The 21,998-nt window shown below is 38.1% G+C and overlaps 1 protein-coding gene across 1 annotated transcript in view; it reads left to right on the plus strand.

The window, feature by feature from the left end:
* The window catches only part of CDKAL1 (CDK5 regulatory subunit associated protein 1-like 1), a 622,071-nt gene that overhangs the window by 378,075 nt on the left and 221,998 nt on the right, over positions 1-21,998 (plus strand). The window contains exon 10 of the mRNA XM_010848824.1: positions 1,587-1,753. Coding sequence (XP_010847126.1) covers positions 1,587-1,753 — 167 coding nt within the window. The remainder of the gene's footprint in view (positions 1-1,586; positions 1,754-21,998) is intronic.

The following is a 21,998-nucleotide window of genomic DNA, read 5'->3' on the forward strand; positions in this document are numbered from 1 at the left end:
TTATAACTAAGCAAATGTTTATTAATTTCTGAAACAACATATTTAAATTAAGAAAAGATATATTCATAACATTACAGATTTTCAAATATGAGGTGTTAGAAATGTTTAAAAAACATCTCTAACTTTTAAAATGGAACTTTTTTTTTAATGTCTTCTTTAATTTGGGGAAACTAAATTTTATTTCTGTCCTTGTGTTTTCCATGTTGTCTGGATGTGGGTGAGGATGTGCTTGTCTGAGAAAGAGAATCAAGTGGGGAAGAGTTAATATGTTTTTATGTCAGTTGATTAGTTTGTTGATAAAGTAAATATATCTCTTCTTCTAATGGAAAGAGCTCTGACTGGAGACCGTAACTTCATGTATATTTTTCCACCTCTGTGTAACACATTAAAGAGAGTGAAGATCTTTCTCTTTTGCTTCTTTTTTCTGTTAAAGTTCACATTCACATAGAAACCGTATGTTTTATTTGTTGTCTCTCTTGGCTAGGAATATTTAAGTGTATTTTTTAGATTCTTCTGTCAACCAAAGACAATTTAAAATTTTAATTTTTAAGTGTCTTCCTAGAAACGTCTACTTTTGGTTCAGGCTGTCGTATTTGTTTGTGTGCCTTGTGCGTGTGTCGAGTGTCTTCAGAAGCAACAAACCACATTAGCCTGAGCAAATTTCACAGTCCCTCGTCACTGTTTGTTTTTGCCTTGTGAATCATTTGGCTTATAAAACAGGCTAATCCTTTAATTGAATATGCCTTCAGAAACATTCTGTGCACCCTACAAACTTGGGTGGCTCTTGCTAACTCTGCTTTATTTATTTTAAATAATACTAGGTGATCCCAAAGTATTTCCTTTCAATTTTTGGAAGACTGTTATGGCAAGTGGTAATGTTTGAAGTCAGGATCCTTTATAACAACAGTAGCAAGGAAACGCAGATACCTTTTCCTAAAGTCCAACTGATGGAAAATAGGATGCGATCTGTCCTATTTTTAGTAAACAGGTTTTCCAACACAGATGCTTAGTTCCTACAGCGACCAGCTTCTTTGAATGCAGCAATACAATGCACTCTATTCTTAATTGAATAAAGAAAACAAATTGGCATAGTTACTGCAGAAGTGGGTACCTCATGATGAATAATTTGTGAGTCCAACTTTAACTACACTTGACATTTTTCCTTAGGTCGCTGACAGACTGATTAGTGAGTTAACTGCTGATGGTACCTATTCTGTGGAGGGACTCTTTCAGTTCTGGGGCTTATGCTGTTCAATCAACTAGGTATCCTCTGTGATGGGACTAAAGCCTTAGTCTTGATCAAAGGGCTTTGGAGGAAGCATTGGTTGAACTGATTGGCTGTGAATGTTAATCACTCCATAGGACGCACTGATAATTTACAGCATTGTTGTAACTCTCTGGTGTTCATAAAATGAACTTAATAACCCAGTGCCACCATGGGATAAGCTGCTTTTTCTCTGCAATTGAATACCCAGACTTGCCTGCATAATAGTGTTGAAAAAACCTGCATTAAAAAGAGTGAGCAGCTGTATGATGAAGGAAATGGCTCTGCAACAGATTTGTTAATTATCTTCTTTGATTTGCAGAGGGTGTTTGTGAGATATGGTTGACCAGTGAAGACACGGGGGCTTACGGCAGAGATATTGGCTCCAGCCTCCCGGCCCTGCTGTGGAAGCTGGTTGAAGTGATTCCTGAGGGAGCGATGCTGAGGCTGGGCATGACCAATCCACCCTATATTTTAGAGCACCTGGAGGTAAGGAAAAGCAGCTCATTTCCATGCTGACACAGACCTGAACCAACCCAGACAGCGTGGTGGCAGCCTCAGCACCATCCCACGAGTTTCCTTTAAGACCACTTTCACATTTCTTTTGTGGTCGCACATTACCAAGAATGAATTGGGAATTTCAAGCCCCCTCTTTTGTCATTCTGCACATCTTGTTTCTGTTTCCTCACCCTTAGTTAATGTTGCCTAGGTTTTCTAGCATTTGCCATCTTGTCCCAGTTCTTTGTATCTTGCTTACAGCCCTTCAGTTTTCCAATGTGTAAATTTGCCTCAATCCCTCCATTTTTAACCCTTGTCTATTTCAGGACAGATAATACGGTGCATTGATTTTGCAACCAACTGTGAACATTGCATTATCTGAACTGCTGTTAGCCCTACCAGTAAGGATACTGTGCTGCAGAATTTAAGGATGTTTTAAACTCCATCCCTTTGTCTGGCGATAGTTAGGGGTGAAATGAGATCAAAGAGACACAGACCTTCATATTCTTCAACTTGGTTCTCTTGTGACCACTGTGAAAAAAGGAGTTATGATAATGCAAGATCCAGAGTCTTATTTTTATAACTTCCATGGATCAGGTTGCTTACCCTCAAGTAGCCTACTGTTAAATTAGGAAAATGTTCATTTGTACAAGTAACTATGGTTGTTGTTATCATTTAGTCACTCAGTTATCTCCAACTCTCTTGTGACCCAGTGGACTGTTGCCTGCCAGGCTCCTCTGTCCATGGGATTTCCCAAGCAAGAATACTGGAATGGGTTGCCATTTCCTCCTCCAAACTCTTCCGAACCCGGGGATTGAACCCAGGTCTCCTACACTGTAGGTGGATTCTTTACCACTGAGACTCCAGGGAAGCCCAAGTAACTATGGTGCTTGATGACAAATGGTACAATAAGTATGAGCAAAGAATATGGACAAGGGAGCAACCATTTACATGAAAAAGTATGTGCTGGGATCCATGATTTTTATTTAAGAAATAAATTATGCTATTAATCTCATAGTTGAGGACAAGTACTCTTAGAAAATCATGCAGTCACTTATATATATATATTTTTTAGTCACTTATATTTTTAATGAGTTGTGTTCTTTGCAATAAGTTTGCACAGAAAAATGACATTGCAAAATTTTAAAAGCCAGTATAGTGGCTGAAATTAAATGTGTAAATGCAAATAAATATCCCTGAATTGTTTCTGTTGATTTGGTTTAGAGGCATTTACCATGAGGTTGTTGCTGAAAAGTCACGCTACTATGAACAACTTATTTTAGAAATTCTGAAAACAGTTGATTGCAATCTGGTTGTTAAATATAAATATATAATGAAGAGATTTAGCAATTTTGTTACATTTTCCCAGCAAGATCTTTTTAGTAACTGTGTGTGATTTATGTGTTAAGTGTGGTACTTCGGGCAATGTGGGACAATTATGATTTACTATTTAAAAATAAGTTGCAGGCATGTCTGTTTTTACTTAACTCTTTGACTTTTAACTTGAAAAACCAAGATGATTCTCTGTAAAAAATCAACTCTGCTAAGAGCGGTCTTGGGGTGTTTGCAGTAAATGTGAGGCATCATGAAGACCAGGAGATGTATTGGGTCTTTGGTGGGTAGGAATAGAAGTAAGCCCTGCCAGTATAACAGGCCAGTTTCTTTGGATTTAAAAAAAAAACTCATTAAAGATCAAGGGAACATTAGTAGCTACAGAGAAGTTCAGGTGGGGAGTAAACACAAGGGGAAAAAAATAATGTATTGGCTCTGAGATGAGTAACCTAATATCTCTTGGAAAAATTTCAGTCCTTTAATTAATTGCAAAACTGCAGAAGCTAATATTGCAGTGATAGCAAACCCTAACGCTCAGCACCTGGCATGGTGCTAGACTTGTTGACCTCTGAATAGATGCTCCAGAAGAGCTGCTAATCAATAGGAGATGTCAAATATAGCTTTATACTTTACCTGGAAAAACAATAGGTGTTTAGTTCATAGATTGTAGTTAGAGTGAAATAATTTCCAATTGTCATGATGTTGTTGTTATTCAGTCACCCAGTTGTGTCTGACCTCACAATCTCATGGACTGCAGCACGCCAGGCCTCCCTGTTCCTCACTATCTCCTGGAGATTGCCCAAGTTCATGTCCATTGCATCGGTGATGCCATTCAGCCATCTCATCCTCTGTCGGCCTCTTCTTCTGCCTTCAATGTTTCCCAGCATCAGGGTCTTTTCCAATGAGTCGGCTGTTTGCATCAGATGACCAAACATTACCTTTTAAAAATGCTTGCTCTAAGATATCTATAATGTTGGCCTTCCCTCCTACATTCTCATCTTCACGAGGGCATTGTCATTGTCTACCTCTTGATACCCCACCCAGTAGTGACTGAATGAATGAGTGAATCAAAGGGTGAAAAAAGAAGACCTTTCTTCATAAAATAGATTATAGAGCCCACGCTATCGTTTTGAATTTCAAAGTGTTAACATTCTGGCCAGAAGAGGCAGCACAAGATGACAAAGTAAATGAGCTTCAAGGGCTTCCATGTGTGAAAAAGGACATTAGGGAAGGGAGCCGACCCGAGGGAGTCTCAGCCCATACCCACAGTGCATTGTTATTTACCCCTTTTCCTCTTACTAAGCTTAGACCACTCTGAAGAAATTACTTGATTTATCTAAAGTGCTGAAGAGAACTCATCAATAAGGAAAAAAAGAAAACAGAAGAAAAGCTGAAAACAGAGGGGGAAAAAAAAAATCCCGGTGAATGACAGGTGATTTTTTTTTAAAACCACCAGGATAGAAGGAAGCCACTCTTGAATAACTTCTCTGATGCTTTAATACCTTTATGGTGGGCATTCCTGGCAAATTATGCTGGGAGGACCCAGCCTTTTTGTGTTTCTGGAAGACGCTTCATGCTACAGACTTTAATTACAGAGCACTCCACTAGGTGGGTTTCCTTTCTCTTGGTTCTGTTCACTTCACATTACCTGACTCTTGAGATTTTTCTTAAACTCTTTTAACAGTTTTTTTTTTTTTAATTGAGCAGTTTAAAGGAAAAGTCATTTAAAGGAAAATACCAAAGTTTCTATCATTATTTAAATGTATGGTGTGGAAAAATGGGTCTGTTGAAAATACATATTATTAAGTCTTCCCAGGAACAGAAGATATCACACTTAACATAGGATGTAGGTTTAAGTTTCTATTGAGAGTCTAGCATTATGTATGGCACTTTATATAGCAGATATTGCATAAATGTGTAATGAATAAAAGGAAAGGAGGGAGAATTCTTAATCCCTAACAGGCAGTCAAAGTTGAGTATCTGATTGGAACACCTACAAACCCTATTTTTAACTTATCGATGCTGTAAAAAACCATAGGGGATTCATTTTAAATGATGACATAACTGACAAAGATATCTTATTTATACACACACACACATATATGTATATACAATCTATATATGCGTGTGTGTGTGTGTGTGTGTATAAAATGCTTGGTGGGAAAACACCCTAAAATTGAGCTATGTAATAATCATTAATTTGAATATGAAATAGAAACTGTTGATAAAATAATAGATTAAAAAGCATTTTACTTCATATTAGATCTGTGATGCCTCTTCATTACTCACCATGTAAAGATAAGCTCTTTATAATGACCTACAGGGTCCTGCCAGCAAATTTGGAAAACTCAGCAGTGGCCACAGGACTGGAAAAGGTCGGTTTTCATTCCAATCCCAAAGAAAGGCAATGCCAAAGAATGCTCAAACTACTGCATAATTGCACTCATCTCACACACTAGCAAAGTAATGCTCAAAATTCTCCAAGCCAAAATTCTCCAATTCAACAATACATGAACCGTGAACTTCCAGATGTTCAAGCTGGATTTAGAAAAGGCAGAGGAACCAGAGATCAAATTGCCAACCTTCGTTGAATCATTGAAAAAGCAAGAGAGTTCCAGAAAAACATCTGCTTTATTGACTATGCCAAAGCTGTTGACTGTATGGATGGCAACAAACTGTGTGAAATTCTGAAAGAGATGGGAATACCAGACCACCTGACCTGCCTCTTGAGAAATCTGTATACAGGCCAAGAAGCAACAGTTAGAACTGGACATGGAACAACAGACTGGTTCCAAATCAGGAAAGGAGTATGTCAAAGCTGTATATTGTCACCTGGCTTATTTAGCTTATATGCAGAGTACATTATGAGAAATGTTGGGCTGGATGAAGCACAAGATTGCCAGGAGAAATATCAATAACCTCAGATACACAGGTGATACCACCCTTATGGCAGAAAGTGAAGAACTGAAGAGCCTCTTGATGAAAGTGAAAGAGGAGAGTGAAAAAGTTGGCTTAAAACTCAACATTCAGAAAATGAAGATCATGGCATCCGGTCCCATCACTTCATGGCAAATAGATGGGGAAACAATGGAAACAGTGACAGACTTTATTTTAGGGGCTTCCAAAATCACTGCAGATAGTGAGTGCAGTCATGAAATGAAAAGATGCTTGCCCCTTGGAAGAAAAGCTATGACCAATCTAGACAGCATATTAAAAAGCAGAGACATTACTTTGCCAACAGAGGTCCATCTAGTCAAAGCTATGGTTTTTCCAGTAGTCATGTATGGATGTGAGAGTTGGACTATAAAGAAAGTTGAGTGCTGAAGAGTTGATGCTTTTGGACTGTGGTGTTGGAAACACCAAAAACAACACACTGAGAGTCCCTTGGACTGCAAGAAGATCCAACAGTCAATCCTAAGGAAGTCAATCCTGAATATTCATTGGAAGGACTGATGCTAAAGTTGAAACTAGTACGTTGGCCACCTAATGCGAAGAACTGACTCATTGGAAAAGACGCTGATGCTGGGAAAGATTGAAGGCAGGAGGAGAAGGGAATGACAGAGGATGAGATGGTTGGATGTCATCACCAACACAATAGACATGAGTTTGAGTAAGCTCTGGGAGATGGCCAGGGAAGCCTGGCCTGCTGCAGTCCATGGGGTTGCAAAGAGTTGGACAGGACTCAGTGACTGAACTGACTGATAGGGTCCTTAAGATGCTTCTTTCATTACATTCCTGTTTGCTCTTCCCTTTGCTCCCCTTATGCTGCCTCCTGTATAGCCTGAATTTTTTTAACCCATTTTATACTCCTGCTATTTTTACTTTAATGTTTTTTTTTACATTTCATACTTACCATATGATGACAGTGGGTAGTAATCAGTTAAGCAGAATTACTAATGTTTGCTACTGCATATATTGAATAATATATTCCCCTAATATGTGCTCCTATAACATCTAGTAAAGAGATATTTTCCCTCTATTTTTGCTTTCCTGTTGATATCGCTAAGATAATTATGCTAGCATATTCCTCTTCAATGAACTCTGACCTTCTAGATGGAGTGGCTTGTGAATTTGATACTCTTGAAACTGCATTGCTTAGTTTTGCCCTCTGGGTTGTGGGTAGCCCACAGGTAAGGTATTATGTTACTTCAGACTAACCAGTTGGTGCTAGTGGTAAAGAATCTTCCTGCCAATGCAGGAGATGCAAGAGATGTGGGTTCAATCCCTGAGTTGGGAAGATCCCCTGGAGTAGGAAATGGCACCGTATTCCAGTATTCTTGCCTGGTAAATTCCATGGGCAAAGGAGGCTGGTGGGCTAGTCCGTGGGGTTGCAAAAGAGTTGGACACAACTGGGTGAGTTAACATCATCTTCATTTTATTGACAGAGAAGCCAAGTCTTAGAAAGCTTTAATAATTGACTACATTACATAAGTGATTAGCAGCTGCCTGGTCTCTAGTGTCCTCTGATTCTAAAATATATTCTACAATCCTCCATCTTCCATAAGACCTTCCCCAATAATTTCCAGTTTCTTTCCTTGTTTTGTCAGACTCTGTCCAACATGTCTGTGTCGGCATTCGTCCTGGGGCAACATGATTCCTTATTTACACATAAATCCAACAAAAGTGTTCTCATCTTTAGGGAGAGGCTGTATCGTTTATCTTTGTGTTTCAGCGCCATGGAAAACTTGTGCTTGATAATTGTATGGAATGATGTGCTGGCTCTCACTTTACCTGCTGTTTGACTGCGTGTCTTACACATATTGAGGCTCTTTCATATCTGGGCTGAGCATCTGGTTTTGGAAAAGTTTGTGGATAGTTGTCATACATGCTTCTCACCATGGGTCACCCTAGTGTGAAGAGGCACTAGGTGGTGGGGAAAAACCCACCTACGCGGTATGCTTTAGTTATTTGCCCTGCTAACGTATCACGGTGACAGATCGTCTCTTTTGAACTACCTAGAGCCAATGAGTTCATTATATGATTACTGAACTTGTCGATTATTTAGGTTTTTAGCTTCTTTCTTCTCTTTCCTGCCTCTTAGCTTTCACTGCTTTTTGTCAACTCCATCAGAGAAGTCAACAGTGGATGGTCAAGGAGGAGAAATTAAAACCAGGCAGATTGTCTTGCTCTTTATTTTATGGGTTGGCTGGTAGGGAAAAGATATGAAAGCTGTTGACCAGTAGGGGATATGAGGATTATCTGTGAATTTGATTTACCTAACCTATCCTTGTTCTCCTTTTGTTACGAATAATTTAAAATAACTTTTATCTTCCTTGAAGATGACTGTATGTCCTAGAGTCCTATCAGAATTTTGGTGTACCACTTTCAGCCTGGTCCAGAGAGAGCAAGTTGATTAATCTGAAGGACATATGCTTTTTATTAAGGACTTTTCTTATGTTCGGATTATGAATAAAGCAAATTGGTTACATTTAAATTTATGTTACTCTGCAAAACGTTGCTGAAAAGTATTGCCACCCATATTTACATTGATTACATTTTAATCAGCTTGATTTAAAATGTAAAGTTTTTTTACAAGATTTATATTTAGTATATTTGTTATATATATTATATTATGTAAGTTTAATCATAGTGATATTTTAAGTATTCCATCCATTTTTGATTGAGAAATCTTGTAGGTACTACAAGACAGTTTCCTGCTACTCTTGATTTTTGTATATTTTATTTACTAACTTCTATTTAAAAGACCTTACATTTTAATCTAATTGTTGATTTAGCAAAGTTAATTTATCTGGTAAAAAACAGTAGATATCTGTCAAGGACTTTCACTGCATGGTAATTTATAAACATTAACAGTATGTTTGGCTTGGTCGACTTCTGAAAAATGCCTCATAGTTTCAAAATAATAGCAAACTCAGTACCTGCTGTGCTTATGTTTTATCAAAGCAGTACAGAATTTCCAGATTGAAGTGAACAGTTCACATGTGTCTTTAAACCTTTGGATTTTTCCTTGAGATTTATACTTTGCAGCATAATAGAAAAATATGCAAATAGATTTTGTGCTGTTGTATGCAAACCATTTCACCCTTTCGGTGAATAGAAGGGCAAGGACATGAAAAGGAGAAGTCTTTTATTTCTGCAGTCCACTATAGCTTTTGAGTCTTGTCAGAGGGGTTTGATGTGACTGTTGGCATCCAGCTTTCTACTAATTAGAATTACCAGCACCTTACTTCATTCTTAACCTGCCATTGATTTGTGACTGGATTTCAAGAGATCAGTGAAACTTCTGAAACTGGAAACCAGAGTTTGTGCCTCTGAAAATTTAGGGGGAAGAGGCCTTCATCAATTATTAAAAGGATTTCTATATCCTTGATAAAAAGCTTGTCAAGCCTAATTCTGAGAGCTGAGAGCAGCCCGCCAGAAAGGAAGATAAATGGGGCTTTTACCCCAGTCCTATTTGCTGAATGACTTGAATCCTGGTAAAACCACAAAATAAATTCATTTATTTATTAAGGCACTGCTTGTATTTTTTAAATTAATTTTTATTGAAATATAGCTGCTATACAATATTGTGTTGTTTCTTCTGTACAGCAGAGTCAATCAGTTATCCATACACCCACTGTTTCTTAGATTCTGCTCGCATATAAGTCATTACAGAGTACTGAGTAGAGTTCCCTGTGTTATACAGTAGGCTATTAGTTATCTATTTTGCATATAGTGGTGTTTGAGTGACTAAGTCTCGTAACAGCACGCAGGTCAGAGGACCCAGAAAAGAAACAAGCTCATAAAAAGTTAGACTTTATCTCAATAAATAACCGTTGCTCTCCTCACAGCCACAGACTCATCAGTTTCATCAGGAATCTTATGTTTATCATCCCAGGTATGTTTTTCCCAGGGGGAGAATGAACTATTTTGTACATGACTGTTTCTCATGTTGCAAATATTGTCTCTGTCTTCTTGGGGAGAACAATGGGAAATCCATGTTTTAAGATTCTGTTTGTGTGGTGGTAATTTATACAGCGACTCACCCTGTGGGCCTCCCTGCCGCCCCCAGTTTCTAAATGACCAGATAGCATGGGTGGGAGTGTAGACTCAGCAAACAAATATAAATAGATTGGTTTTGGTCATAATATGGTTTAATCCACTTGGTGATAATATCATCTGAACTTTGCAACCACTGATAACATTTTTCTCTTGCCATTGGCCTAAATTTTTACGTATTGCTCATGAAATCTAGTGACTTATTGACAGTCATTCCCCAGAGAGATGATCATTTTCCTGAGAGGAAAAAACATAGAGATAAAACATGGGATATATATTTATATATCCTTTAACAAAGCAGAACACTTTAATAGGTCAGAATTGTAAATATAATTCTAGGATACAAGAAGCCTGGAAATTTACATATTTTGATTGTGGCATACAAAATATTCCTGTTTCATCTTTTAGTATTCTGGTGTACATCTCAGTTTCTAAAGAAGGGCATTAGATATGTATATGCTTTAATTTGCATCTTAAAAGGCATTTCACTTTGCCATTTCCCTGAATCCTTAATTTCACAGGAGTAGCTGAGAAGGCTTCCATGTCACCTGTCAAAATTTGTATAGTTCAAACTCCACAATACACCATCTGTGGGCTTTATCTTCCTCATTAATTTAGGAAGTCAGTTATGCTCAAACCATTGAGAAAAGCTGCCTCTGACTTTTCCTTCAACAGCACAGAACATGGCTAACACATAAGGTATTTGATGTCATTTTTTCTTTACACCTTTCTTTGAATACTAGGATCATTTCTGTATTGATTTCTTTGCTCTGATAGCCTGCGGAAGGCTACCATTGCTAATTCAGCACTTAGTAAAATGAAATCTTCATATTTTATATCAGGTGGGTAATGGAATTTTCACGTGATTCATGGTGTAGAACAGAAAGGTTGGTAATGAAGTTAATGGTTCATAGAAGAATTGAGAGACATTCTGCATATTTTCCAGAAATAGTTCTTGGTTAGCTTCTATTTATTTTTAATCTACTAAATTGTTTGTTGTTTTTAGATCCAGTGTGCCTCTGTCCTTTTTCCCTTATCTTCCTTTGCCTATCACAAAAATAATCCACATGAAAATGTTAGGCTGTCACATTTTAAGTCCAAAATTCTTTAATGTCATTTAACAGTAAATGATGATTGTGTCCTAAATTGGAAATGTAAGGGGTCTTAAACTATTGAGAATGCCTTTATTTGAATGTGTTGAACAGAACTATCAAGTAGATAATGAGCATGAGGGATATATGTATAATATTACATCATTGTTAGCATTAGTGGGTGCTGCACGTGGGCCAGGTAAGTCAAACTGTTTAGAATAATATTGAAAGTTCTCCAGTTGTTCATTAGTTTAAGGGGGCAGAAATCCATTCTGTCTCTTTATAGCTTGTATTTTTCTCTGTTTTTCAAATTGCTGTGAGAAGTTTGCTCCTCGTAAAGCCTTGTTTGATTAGAGAAAATATTGTTGATAAATCTATCTCTAATATGTGGCAACAAAGAAGTAACTTTCATAGTTATGTGTTAAAATATGTATAAAAAGCAAGCTTTACATCAACTTTTTATTACATAGTCATATGAAATAGCAGCCTAAATGCTACTCAGTTGAAGTCTCAGACATTCATCTTTTCCTTCATTGTCTGCTCTATATTCATGCTTCTTTTTTCCACCTCAGTAGATCTTGTTGTCTTTTGTTCCTCTATTACTGTCTTTGTATTAGCTTCCTAAGGTCACCGTAACAAAGTACCACAAATCGGGTGGCTTACAATAACAGAAATCTCCGCTCACAGTTTGGGAGGCTAGAGGTTCCTGAATCAAAGTGTTGTCAGGGTTAGTTCCTTCTGACCTGTTCTCTCTCCCGGCTTCTGCTGGTTGCTCACAGTCCTTGGCATGCCTTGGTGGGTGGACATATCACTGCAGTCTCTGTTTCCACTGTAACATGGTGTTCTCTGTGACTAAACCGCCTCTCCTTTATAAGGGCACCAATCATTGGATTAGAGCCCACGCTAACTCACTGTGACTTCATTTAAACTTGATCATATCTGCAAAGACCCTGTTTCCAAAGAAGCTCATTTTCATAGGTTCTGGGGATGATGATGTCAAAAATGTTTTTTTGTGAGTCACAGTTCAGCCTACAATAGCATTCTTTTGTGGTAAATACATATCCTCTATGTGCCATTTGAATTTATATATTATAATGTTTAAAATTACTTTCTCAGTGCTTACTTTGGTATCTTAACCTATAGTAGTCTGCTGCTACTGCTGCTAAGTCGCTTCAGTCGTGTCTGACTCTGTGCGACCCCATAGACAGCAGCCTACCAGGCTCCCCCGTCCCTGGGATTCTCCAGGCAAGAATACTGGAGTGGGTTGCCATTTCCTTCTCCAATGCATAAAAGTGAAAAGTGAAAGTGAAGTCACTCAGTCATGTCCGACTCTTAGCGACCCCATGGACTGCAGCCCACCAGGCTCCTCCGTCCATGGGATTTTCCAGGCAAGAGTTTAGGCTAATATCAACTTTGCAATAGGATGCACAATTTTTGCTTCTATATATGTAGCTCAATTCTCTTTCCCCTTCTTTACACTGATGTTATCATACACAAGCATATCTTTATAAACTGTACATATATCTACATATTCATAATTAATACTTCATGCATTTATTTACAGAGAAGGCAATGGCACCCCACTCCAGTACTCTTGCCTGGAAAATCCCATGGACGGAGGAGCCTGGTAGGCTGCAGTCCATGGGGTGCCTAAGAGTCAGACACAACTGAGCGACTTCACTTTGACTTTTCACTTTCATGCATTGGAGAAGGAAATGGCAACCCACTCCAGTGTTCTTGCCTGGAGAATCCCAGGGACGGGGGAGCTTGGTGGGCTGCCATCTCTGGGGTTGCACTGAGTCGGACACAACTGAAGTGACTTAGCAGCAGCAGCAGCAGTCGTTTAAGTTAGAAAGACAAAAATAAGAGTTACAAACAGAAACCACAGTTATATCATCTTGTATATTCACCTTTACCCGAGTTCTTTATTTCTTTGTGTGGATTGGAGTTTACTACTATGTAGTGTCTTTTCATTTTGGCCTTGGTGGACTCTGTTTAGTATTTCTGAATTGGGGTTCTTAGCAAAGTATTCTCTCAGTTTTTGTTTATCTAGGCATGTGCTAAGTTGCCTCAGTCATGTCCGACTCTTTGCAGCCCTGTGGACTGTAGCTGACCAGGCTCCTTTGTCTATGGGATTCTCCAGGCAAGAATACTGGAGCGGGTTGCCATGCACTCCTCTAGGGGATCTTCCTGACCCAGGAATCAAACCCGCATCTCTTGTGTCTCCTGCCTTGGCAGATGGGTTCTTTACCACTATCGCCACCTGGGATAGCTTAGCCTTTTCTTTATTTTTGAAAGATGGCTTCTCTGGAGAGAGAATTCTTGGTTAGCAGTCTTTCAGCACTTTATATTTGTCTTTACATGACCTTCTGGCCTCTGATTTCTGATATCAACTGTTAATCATATTGAGGATCGCTTATTCACGATCAGATACTTGTCTCTTGCTGTTATCAGTACTCCCTTTTTGTCTTTTCAGTGGTTTGTGAGATCATTAGGTATAGATCTCTTTGAGTTTATCCTATTTAGAATTTGTACAGCTTCAAGGTTATGCAGATTAATGGTTTTCCTCAAATTTCTGAGTTTGGGGATATAATTATTTCAGATATTTTTCTACTTTTTTCTTCCCTTCTAAAATTTATATTATGTATATATTCATATGTTTGATGGTATCTCACAGATTTGAGACACTATTAATTTTTACTCATTGTTTTTTCTTTCTGTTCCTCAGACCGAGTAATATCAATTAACCTGTCTTCAAGTTTGCTGATTGTTTCTTATGCTAGCTCAAATCTGCTGAGATCCTACAGTGAATTTTTAAATTTCTTTTACTTTTCATACCAGAATGTCTTCTCATTATTGGTATTCTTTATTCAGTGAAACATCATTCCCATGCTTTTCTTTAATTCTTAAGCATGATTTTCTTACTTCTTTGAAAGTCTTAATCAGTCTATCGAGTCTCTCTTTGTGACCCCATGGACTATAGCCCATCAGGCTGCTCTGTCCATGGAATTCTCCAGACAAGAATACTGGAGTGGGTAGCCATTCCTTTCTCCAGGGATTTGTCCCGCCTCAAATATTGAACCCACGTCTCCTGCATTGTAGGCAGATTCTTTACCACCTGAGCCACCATAGTTAAAATAATGATTTAAGGTCATTGTCTAGGAAGTCCACTCTGTGGGCTTTTTCTGGGTGAGTTACTGTTGATTGCTTTTTTTTCTGTGTGTTTTTCATGCTTTGTAATTTTTTTTTGAAAACTAGACTTTTAAATATAATGTGGCAGCTCTGGAAGTCAGATACTCTTTACTCCCCAGGATTTATTATTGTTGGTGGTGGTTTAGTGACTTTTTAAAATTCAGTCAAGTCAGTACTTTATTATATGTGGCCAGTGAAGTCTCTGTCAAATTAAAAGGTTAATAGTCAACTAACGATTGGACAGAAATTCCCTTAAATGCCTAAAACCAATAAGTTTGTCTTTGCAGAAGAGCCCTTTATGCATATTGGAGTATCCTTCAGCGCTCAGGTTGCTTACAGTTCCTGTTTGTGTAAAATCTCAGACTTAGCCAGAGGTGAGAGCTAAAGGCCTTCTCATGTCTGCTGAGTAGGTGCATAGCCAGACATGCACACGGCCTTGTGCATGCACACGGCCTTCAAGAGTCCCAGGAATATGTCAGTGTGTTTCAAAACCCCTTCTGGACATCACATTCCCTAGCTTTTCCTTTTTAAGCTTTTTGATTTGCTTATTATTTGCTCTGTTATTTGCAGCCCCAGGCAGCCATGATGTTAAGCAATTGCAGCTGATTATTTTTGACAAATGCCCCTGGGAAAAAGGCTTTTCTCACTGGGTGAGTGCCAGGTCAGGTTAAATAAGAAATCCATGTGAGTGGAGTCTTCCATGAAACCACGACACAGGTCAAATAGCAACAGTTTTTCTGGGAATGGAGTTTTGAAGAAGCTCCAACCCTCTTCTGCCCCCTCCAGTGGCTGCCACAGCTGCTGGTTTTCACCATGATTAAAGATACTTGGTTTTTAAGGCCACCACAGAACTGAGGAGTGGGAGGTGAGAAAAGAGCCGGTTTAAAATGCCACGTAACTCTGTGTTCTTACCATGACTGCTCCACTTTTCCTGAATAAACACTCCTCAGGTTGCTGTAACTTTCAGTTAATTTCCGGAGTTCTGGAAAAAATTAATTCTGACCATTTTTGTCACTGTCCTCATTGTTTTTTATGGAGGAGAGGCTTTTCAGGGGTCTTTACCTTGCCATCCCTGCTGATGTCAATAAATACTGCTTACACCTTAAAATGGGCTGCCTCTGTGTCTCTCAGGCCAGGAGTGTATGGGGTTGGCTCAATATTCTTCCTCAATTTTTGTGTTCCACGTCAAAGGTGCCATCAGCCATTTATGGTTCCATCTGCCCTTGTGAAGCTTGTGAGGAGGAACTCATGTTATTAGTAGGTTATTGACTGCAAAAGATCACTATTAATTGAGTCTCTCAGTGGCCCGTAACAAATAACAGCCTCATAGAAGGCATTTTAGCAACTAAAATGCATCCCTCATTAGATACTCATGGCTGTGGGCATCAAACAGGAAAATGTCGCTTACATCTACGGAACCTTGCTTGAGACATATGGTTGCTCCCCTGTCCTTTTTTATTGATTCTTTTTCTCAAAACCATATGAAATATTACTCTGCTATATATATTCTAATAGATCAGCCTCCAGATCACTTTCCTGTATTGTTGAAGCTATTGTAAATCTCTTGTCATGGAAATGCTTCATTTTCTAATACATGGTATTTCCATATATGTTCCATCCTCTGGATCATCTTCCAGAAAGCTTTGTGCATCAGTTGACTAGGTATTTGTTAATTCGAAAGAGGTTTGCTGTTGATGCTGCTTTACTGAAGTAGGAAGATATCAAACTTAGAAGTAAGCTGTACACCATAGAATTTGCAGTGAAGCACTGGAAAATATTGGTAATTTGCAGATGTGTAACTCCTGAAATTAAAGAGTCATTTTGAAATTTGCAGTACATTGTTTTACTGTCATGAAAATAAACATAGGTTTTAAAATTTACCAAAATTTTTGTTAAAATATCTTTATGATGTTTTTCTTTATTATCCTTCTAGCTGAAAGGGACATGACTGAATTGAAATGTTCACAGAAGTAGGAGACCTGAATCTGAATCAATTTGTCATTAATCTGGGAAATTAGTTGAATCTTGATCACTCTATTTACATTTCAGTCTTTTTGAAAAGGGAACATCATTTTGAAGGGATTGAGATGAATGAGATAGATTGATATTTTTCCATTTGATCTCTTTAATTCTGACCTTCTAAAATCTTGGCAAACTCATTTTACTTGATGTGACCTAGAACTTAAAAATATAGCATTTCAGAGAATTGCTGGAATTCCCTGGTGGTCCAGTGTTTAGCACTCCATGCTTTTATTGCTGAGGGCACAGGGTCAATCCCTGGTCAGAAAACGAAGATCCCACAAACTGTGTGGTGCAGCCAAAAAAAAAGAACGAAAGAAAGAAACCCACAAACAAACAAACAAACAAAAAACGCCAAAGAAATGTGTCATTTCATCATTCCATATTTGGTATGAAATAATCATCCTAATACTTTCTTTGATGGTTGTATCATGTTTATATAAGCCTGTGAATGAGAGGCCTGGATCACAAAAGCTTTCTGATTCTGTAGTTAAGTGTGGGGAATCACTTAATTTGTATCCTCTGTCCAACACCTGAGAAAGAAACATGGAGCTCCTCATTTGCAAGTGCTTTTCATGCTGCAAATGATACAGTAGAAAAATGGAATCTGTAGAAAACCATATCAAGGAGATCTCTCTCTTATTGAAGGAATAATCGTTCCATAGACCATTCTGGTTCCCCACTTACATCCCTGGAGAGGAACTGGGGATCATTTAGGGGGCTGGAGCCATAAGCCCTCGGGAATACTGCCAGCATTCACTCCCAGTCTTCCTGGGTTTGAGGCACTTGACCCCATGGGCTATACAGTCCATGGAATTCTCCAGGCCAGAAGACTAGAGTGGGTAGCCTGTCCCTTCTCGAGGGGATCTTCCCAACCCAGGGATTGAATCTAGGTCTCCCATATTGCAGGCGGATTCTTTACCAGCTGAGCCACCACGGAAGCCCATGGGGTTGCACAGAGTTGGACCTGACTGAGTGACTTTCATTTTCACTCTTTTCTCTTAGTGTTCTTTTACAAGTCTCCCAGGGCACCGGCCACTCTTCTTTTGTATACAAACCTATCTCAGTTAATTGCATTTACCAAATATGGTGCTTTATACAGGTTTAAAGGTTTGCGGCAACCCTGCATTGAGCGCCTGTCAGTGCCATTTTTCCGACATCATTTGGTCACTTCATGTCTCTCTGTCACAGTGTTGTAATTCTTGCAATATTTAAAGCTTTTTCATCATTATATTTGTTATGGTGATCTGTGATCTTTGATAAATCTATTTCAAAAGGATTATGACTTGCTGTAGGCTCAGATGATTGATTAGCATTTTTTAGCAGTATTTTTTAACTAAAGTATATACACTTTTTAGACATAATGCTACTGCTCACTTAATAGACTACAGTAAAATATAAACATAACTTTCCCCACCCTTTTTTCCCTTTTTTTCCCCAAGTTTGAGTTATAATTGACACATCATATTGTATAAGTTTAAGATGTACAGTATGATGATTTGATTCAAATACGTGTTGTGAAATTCACAAGGTGAATTGACACAGCCTTTACATCACGTAGTTACGACTTTGTTGTTCTTGTTATGGTGAGAATATTAAAGCTCTGTTCTCAGAGCAGATTTCCATGATACAGTACAGTATTGTTAACTATAATTGCCATGCTGTGCATTAGATTCCTAGAACTTAATTCCTCAGTTCAGTTCAGTCGCACAGTCGTGTCCGACTCTTTGAGACCCCATGAATTGCAGCACGCCAGGCCTCCCTGTCCATCACCACCTCCCGGAGTTCACCCAGACTCACGTCCATCGAGTCGGTAATGCTATCCAGCCATCTCATCCTCTGTCGTCCCCTTCTCCTCCTGCCCCCTGTCCCTCCCAGCATCAGAGTCTTTTCCAATGAGTCAACTCTTCGCATGAGGTGGCCAAAGTACTGGAGTTTCAGCTTTAGCATCATTCCTTCCAAAGAAATCCCAGAGTCCTTACTATTTCTGAAAAGAAGTTGTCAAAATAGAGCAGGAAAACCAATAACCTACTTCTGTTTCTCTGTTCTTCTATACTTCCAGTCCTTTTTTTACCAGGTGATGGGAGGCTGTGCTGTGTGGCATGTGGGATCTCAGTTCCCCAACCAAGGGGTCAAAACCTGCACCCCCTACAGTGGAAATGCTGAGTCTTAACCACTGGACCACCAGGGAAGTCCTGAACTTCCCTATTTTGATATAATCCTGGATGTGCTGCTGATTTGTGTGGGGCACTGAGGGAATTTTTCACATTTCTCTGGGTCTTGAGGGCATAATAGCAGTTACCTATACAAAGAGTATTGAACAGTGTGTCACCAGTGCTCTGTAGGATGCTATATAAATGCAAAAGTTTGGTTTTAGTTGGATTAGAGTAACATTGGCAGAACAACGAACATCTTAGAATAGTATCTAACATATAGAAGTACTTAATAGTTTTTAGCTATTAGTATTACCATTATTATATCAGAGTTTTGGAACTTTACCTTAAACCGATGCATCAGATCAGAAAGTACTTAACTTGTTCTTTTTCTGTATAAAGGTATCTTTTGGATCACACATGTATTTGCTTATCAGAAATCTCACAATTAATAGAATAAACTGAAGTACAAGGTCTTCATGGGGAAGGAGAAAGAGATCTAGTGAGGGAGTGAAGCAGGACTCATTTGGGAAGTGAAAGACTTTCCGAGGGCTCTGGGGAGGAGTGGCTTGTAGGTAACTGGTAAGTTTGAGCAGAGATGGAGGGATGCCTTTGGTCACCTGGGCTCTGCAGTGATGCTGCTATCTGTCGTTGCCCACCAGAATGCCTACAAGAGTCCCCCATGTTATTCTCTGTATTGGGAATTTGTTACTATTCCATTGTGTGAAGTGTTCCATAGTGTGAGTATATCATAGTTTGTTCAGCCATTTTCCTGGTGAACACTAGTGTGATTTCCAGATTTCAATTATTGTGAAGAAAGCTTACATGAACATTATCATATGTGTCCTTTACTGAACCAATGTATTCATTTCTCTGAGGAATATACCTAGGAGTGGTATTGCTGGGCCATCGGGTAGACAAATGTTTGGCTTTGATAAAATTGCCAGCCTTGTGTGAGAGTTGTCACTATTCGCTTAAATAGACTTCTGAATGAGAAGACCCTTCAACAGGTGGCCTAGTATAATATTACCCCTGTAAGGCTAGTAGTTTGGAATTGGTTGTGAGTTGGTTTTCTGCAATAGGTACTTGATGTAATGCCTATTCAAGAGAATTTTTAAAAATTTAAATGTGCAGGTTTTTTTATGTTAAATGTGTTTATATGATAGCAGATTCAATAATTGAACCAAATATTCTAGAATGCCTTTTGATATAATTTAGTTTAAACTTCCTATCATATAATACAATTTAGATTTATATTTGAGAGGACACTGCTCTGAAAATCTGAAGATCTTAGTTCTAACCCTAATTCTAGCACTATATATCTGTTTGACCTTAGGCAAGTCATGTAACCCCTTTAAATCTTCCTAGAGAAGTAGTAGAGGTAGAATGGGAGTTTGATTTATTTATCACTTAGTTTCCTCATTCTGTGATTTGTTTAATATGTCACTTAAAGCTAATATTATATTCTAATTAATATCTACATAATAAATTAATACCTAACAGATTAGTTTTCATTAACTCAAAGAATAAAAGTGGTTACAGACTCAAAGACATGGGAAGTGACTCTCAAATTTTTGACTGCTGAGACTGTAGGATTTAGTAAACCAAAAATGTTAAGTTCTTAAAAAATAAAATGCTAGCAACTTTTCTGGCAAATACGTTGGTTTTGTAATATGTCACAGATGTGTCTACTTCGCTACTACATAATCAGAATCCTAAAGGAATTTCCACATATAACATTGCAGAGGTTCAGCTTTGGAATGGGTTTTGTAAAGTCAGCTTAAAACAGATTCAAACCGTCTATGGCCCTTCAGATCCTACCTACACAGATTCTGAGTTTCATATGTGGCTAGTGTTTTTCTTACAGTTACTAGTAAGTGCCATAGTGTACGGAAAAGGGCAATAGCTGTTTCTGTTCTGATTAAAGGTAGAAATTTCCTTTCACAGTCTTGCCATTTCAGAATTTGATTCTTCTATTACATCCAGATGGGACTAAAGGAAGCCTTATATTGTACTTTTTCTTACTGAAGAATATATAATTACACTGAGCAATGCAGAATACTTTGTGAAAATATAAACAGGAAACAGATGTTAAGTTAGACATACAGATAACTATAAAGTTGAGCTGTATCTGAAGAGTACCATGTTTTCATATTCTCTTTGGGCTATAAGTTAATAATTATATTACTGAGTGATAACATGTTATATATTCTGTTTGAAATGGACATGGGAAGTTATCACTGCACATTTTAATGTTGAGTAAAAAAATTAAAATGTTTAATTATCATTTTGTTATTGTTATTTGAAAGACATAAACAGTAAAATGGCTAGTGAATATGAAATTTTTTGTTTTTTGAGATTGTAGTTTGTCTGCTTAGAAAATTTCATATTTTGAAGAGGAATATTTTAAGATATGTTTGAGTATTTTAGCATTGGAGCAGTATTGTCTGCTTTTCAACTGATTGGCCTTGTCATGTGACCACCTTGTATCTTAAAAATGGCTTTAATTTTAGGTTCCTATAATTTAGTAATACTTAAAATTGGTCTCATGCTTGCAAATGGTGACAAATTATTTTTTATTAACTTCATTAAAAATTCTACTGTATAAAAAATGTAAGATGTCCATTGATGAAATGAACCATAAAGAAAACAACAACCTGAATGGACCTTGAGGACATTATGTTAAGTGAAATAGGCAGAGAAAGACAAATACTGTATGATCTCACTTACGTGTGAAATTAAAAGAAAAAAGAGCCCTTATACAAAGAGAACAGATTGGTGGCCGCCAGGGGTAGGAGAGTGAAGAAAATGGGTAAAGGTATTCAAAAGGTACAAACTTCCAGTTATAAAATAAACAAGTCCTGGGAATGTGGTGTGCAGCATGGTGACTATAGTTATAATATTGTATATTAGAAAGTTGCTGAGAAAGTCCCTCTTAAAAGGTATCTTCACAAGAAAAAGAAATTTTAGATCATGAGGGATGTTACCCTGACTTATTGTGGTGATTGTTTTGCAACGTATATATATATATATATATGTCAAATCATGAGTACACCTGAGACTAATACAATGTTATATATCAATTTTATTTCAGTTTTTAAAAGTGAATGCCAATTTTGCTTTTGGTTGTACCACTGTACAAAGTTACTCAAACTGTACAAAAAAGCAGCACTATAATCTTCCAGCTTAAAGTGCAGAAACTTAGTTAGGTATATGCTACCTATAAAGTTGAGGATTCCCTTGGAGGCACATGCAGAATCATTGAAAAAGCCAAAATGAGAATTGTGAATCAGTTCAGTTCAGTCGCTCAATCGTGTCTGACTCTTCGCGACCCCATGAATCACAGCACGCCAGGCCTCCCTGTCCATCACCAACTCCCAGAGTTCACTCAGACTCACATCCATCAAGTCAGTGACGCCATCCAGCCATCTCATCCTCTGTTGTCCCCTT

This window comes from Bison bison, unplaced genomic scaffold (assembly GCF_000754665.1).
Source record: "Bison bison bison isolate TAMUID 2011002044 unplaced genomic scaffold, Bison_UMD1.0 scf7180017864274, whole genome shotgun sequence".
Lineage (NCBI taxonomy): Eukaryota > Metazoa > Chordata > Mammalia > Artiodactyla > Bovidae > Bison > Bison bison.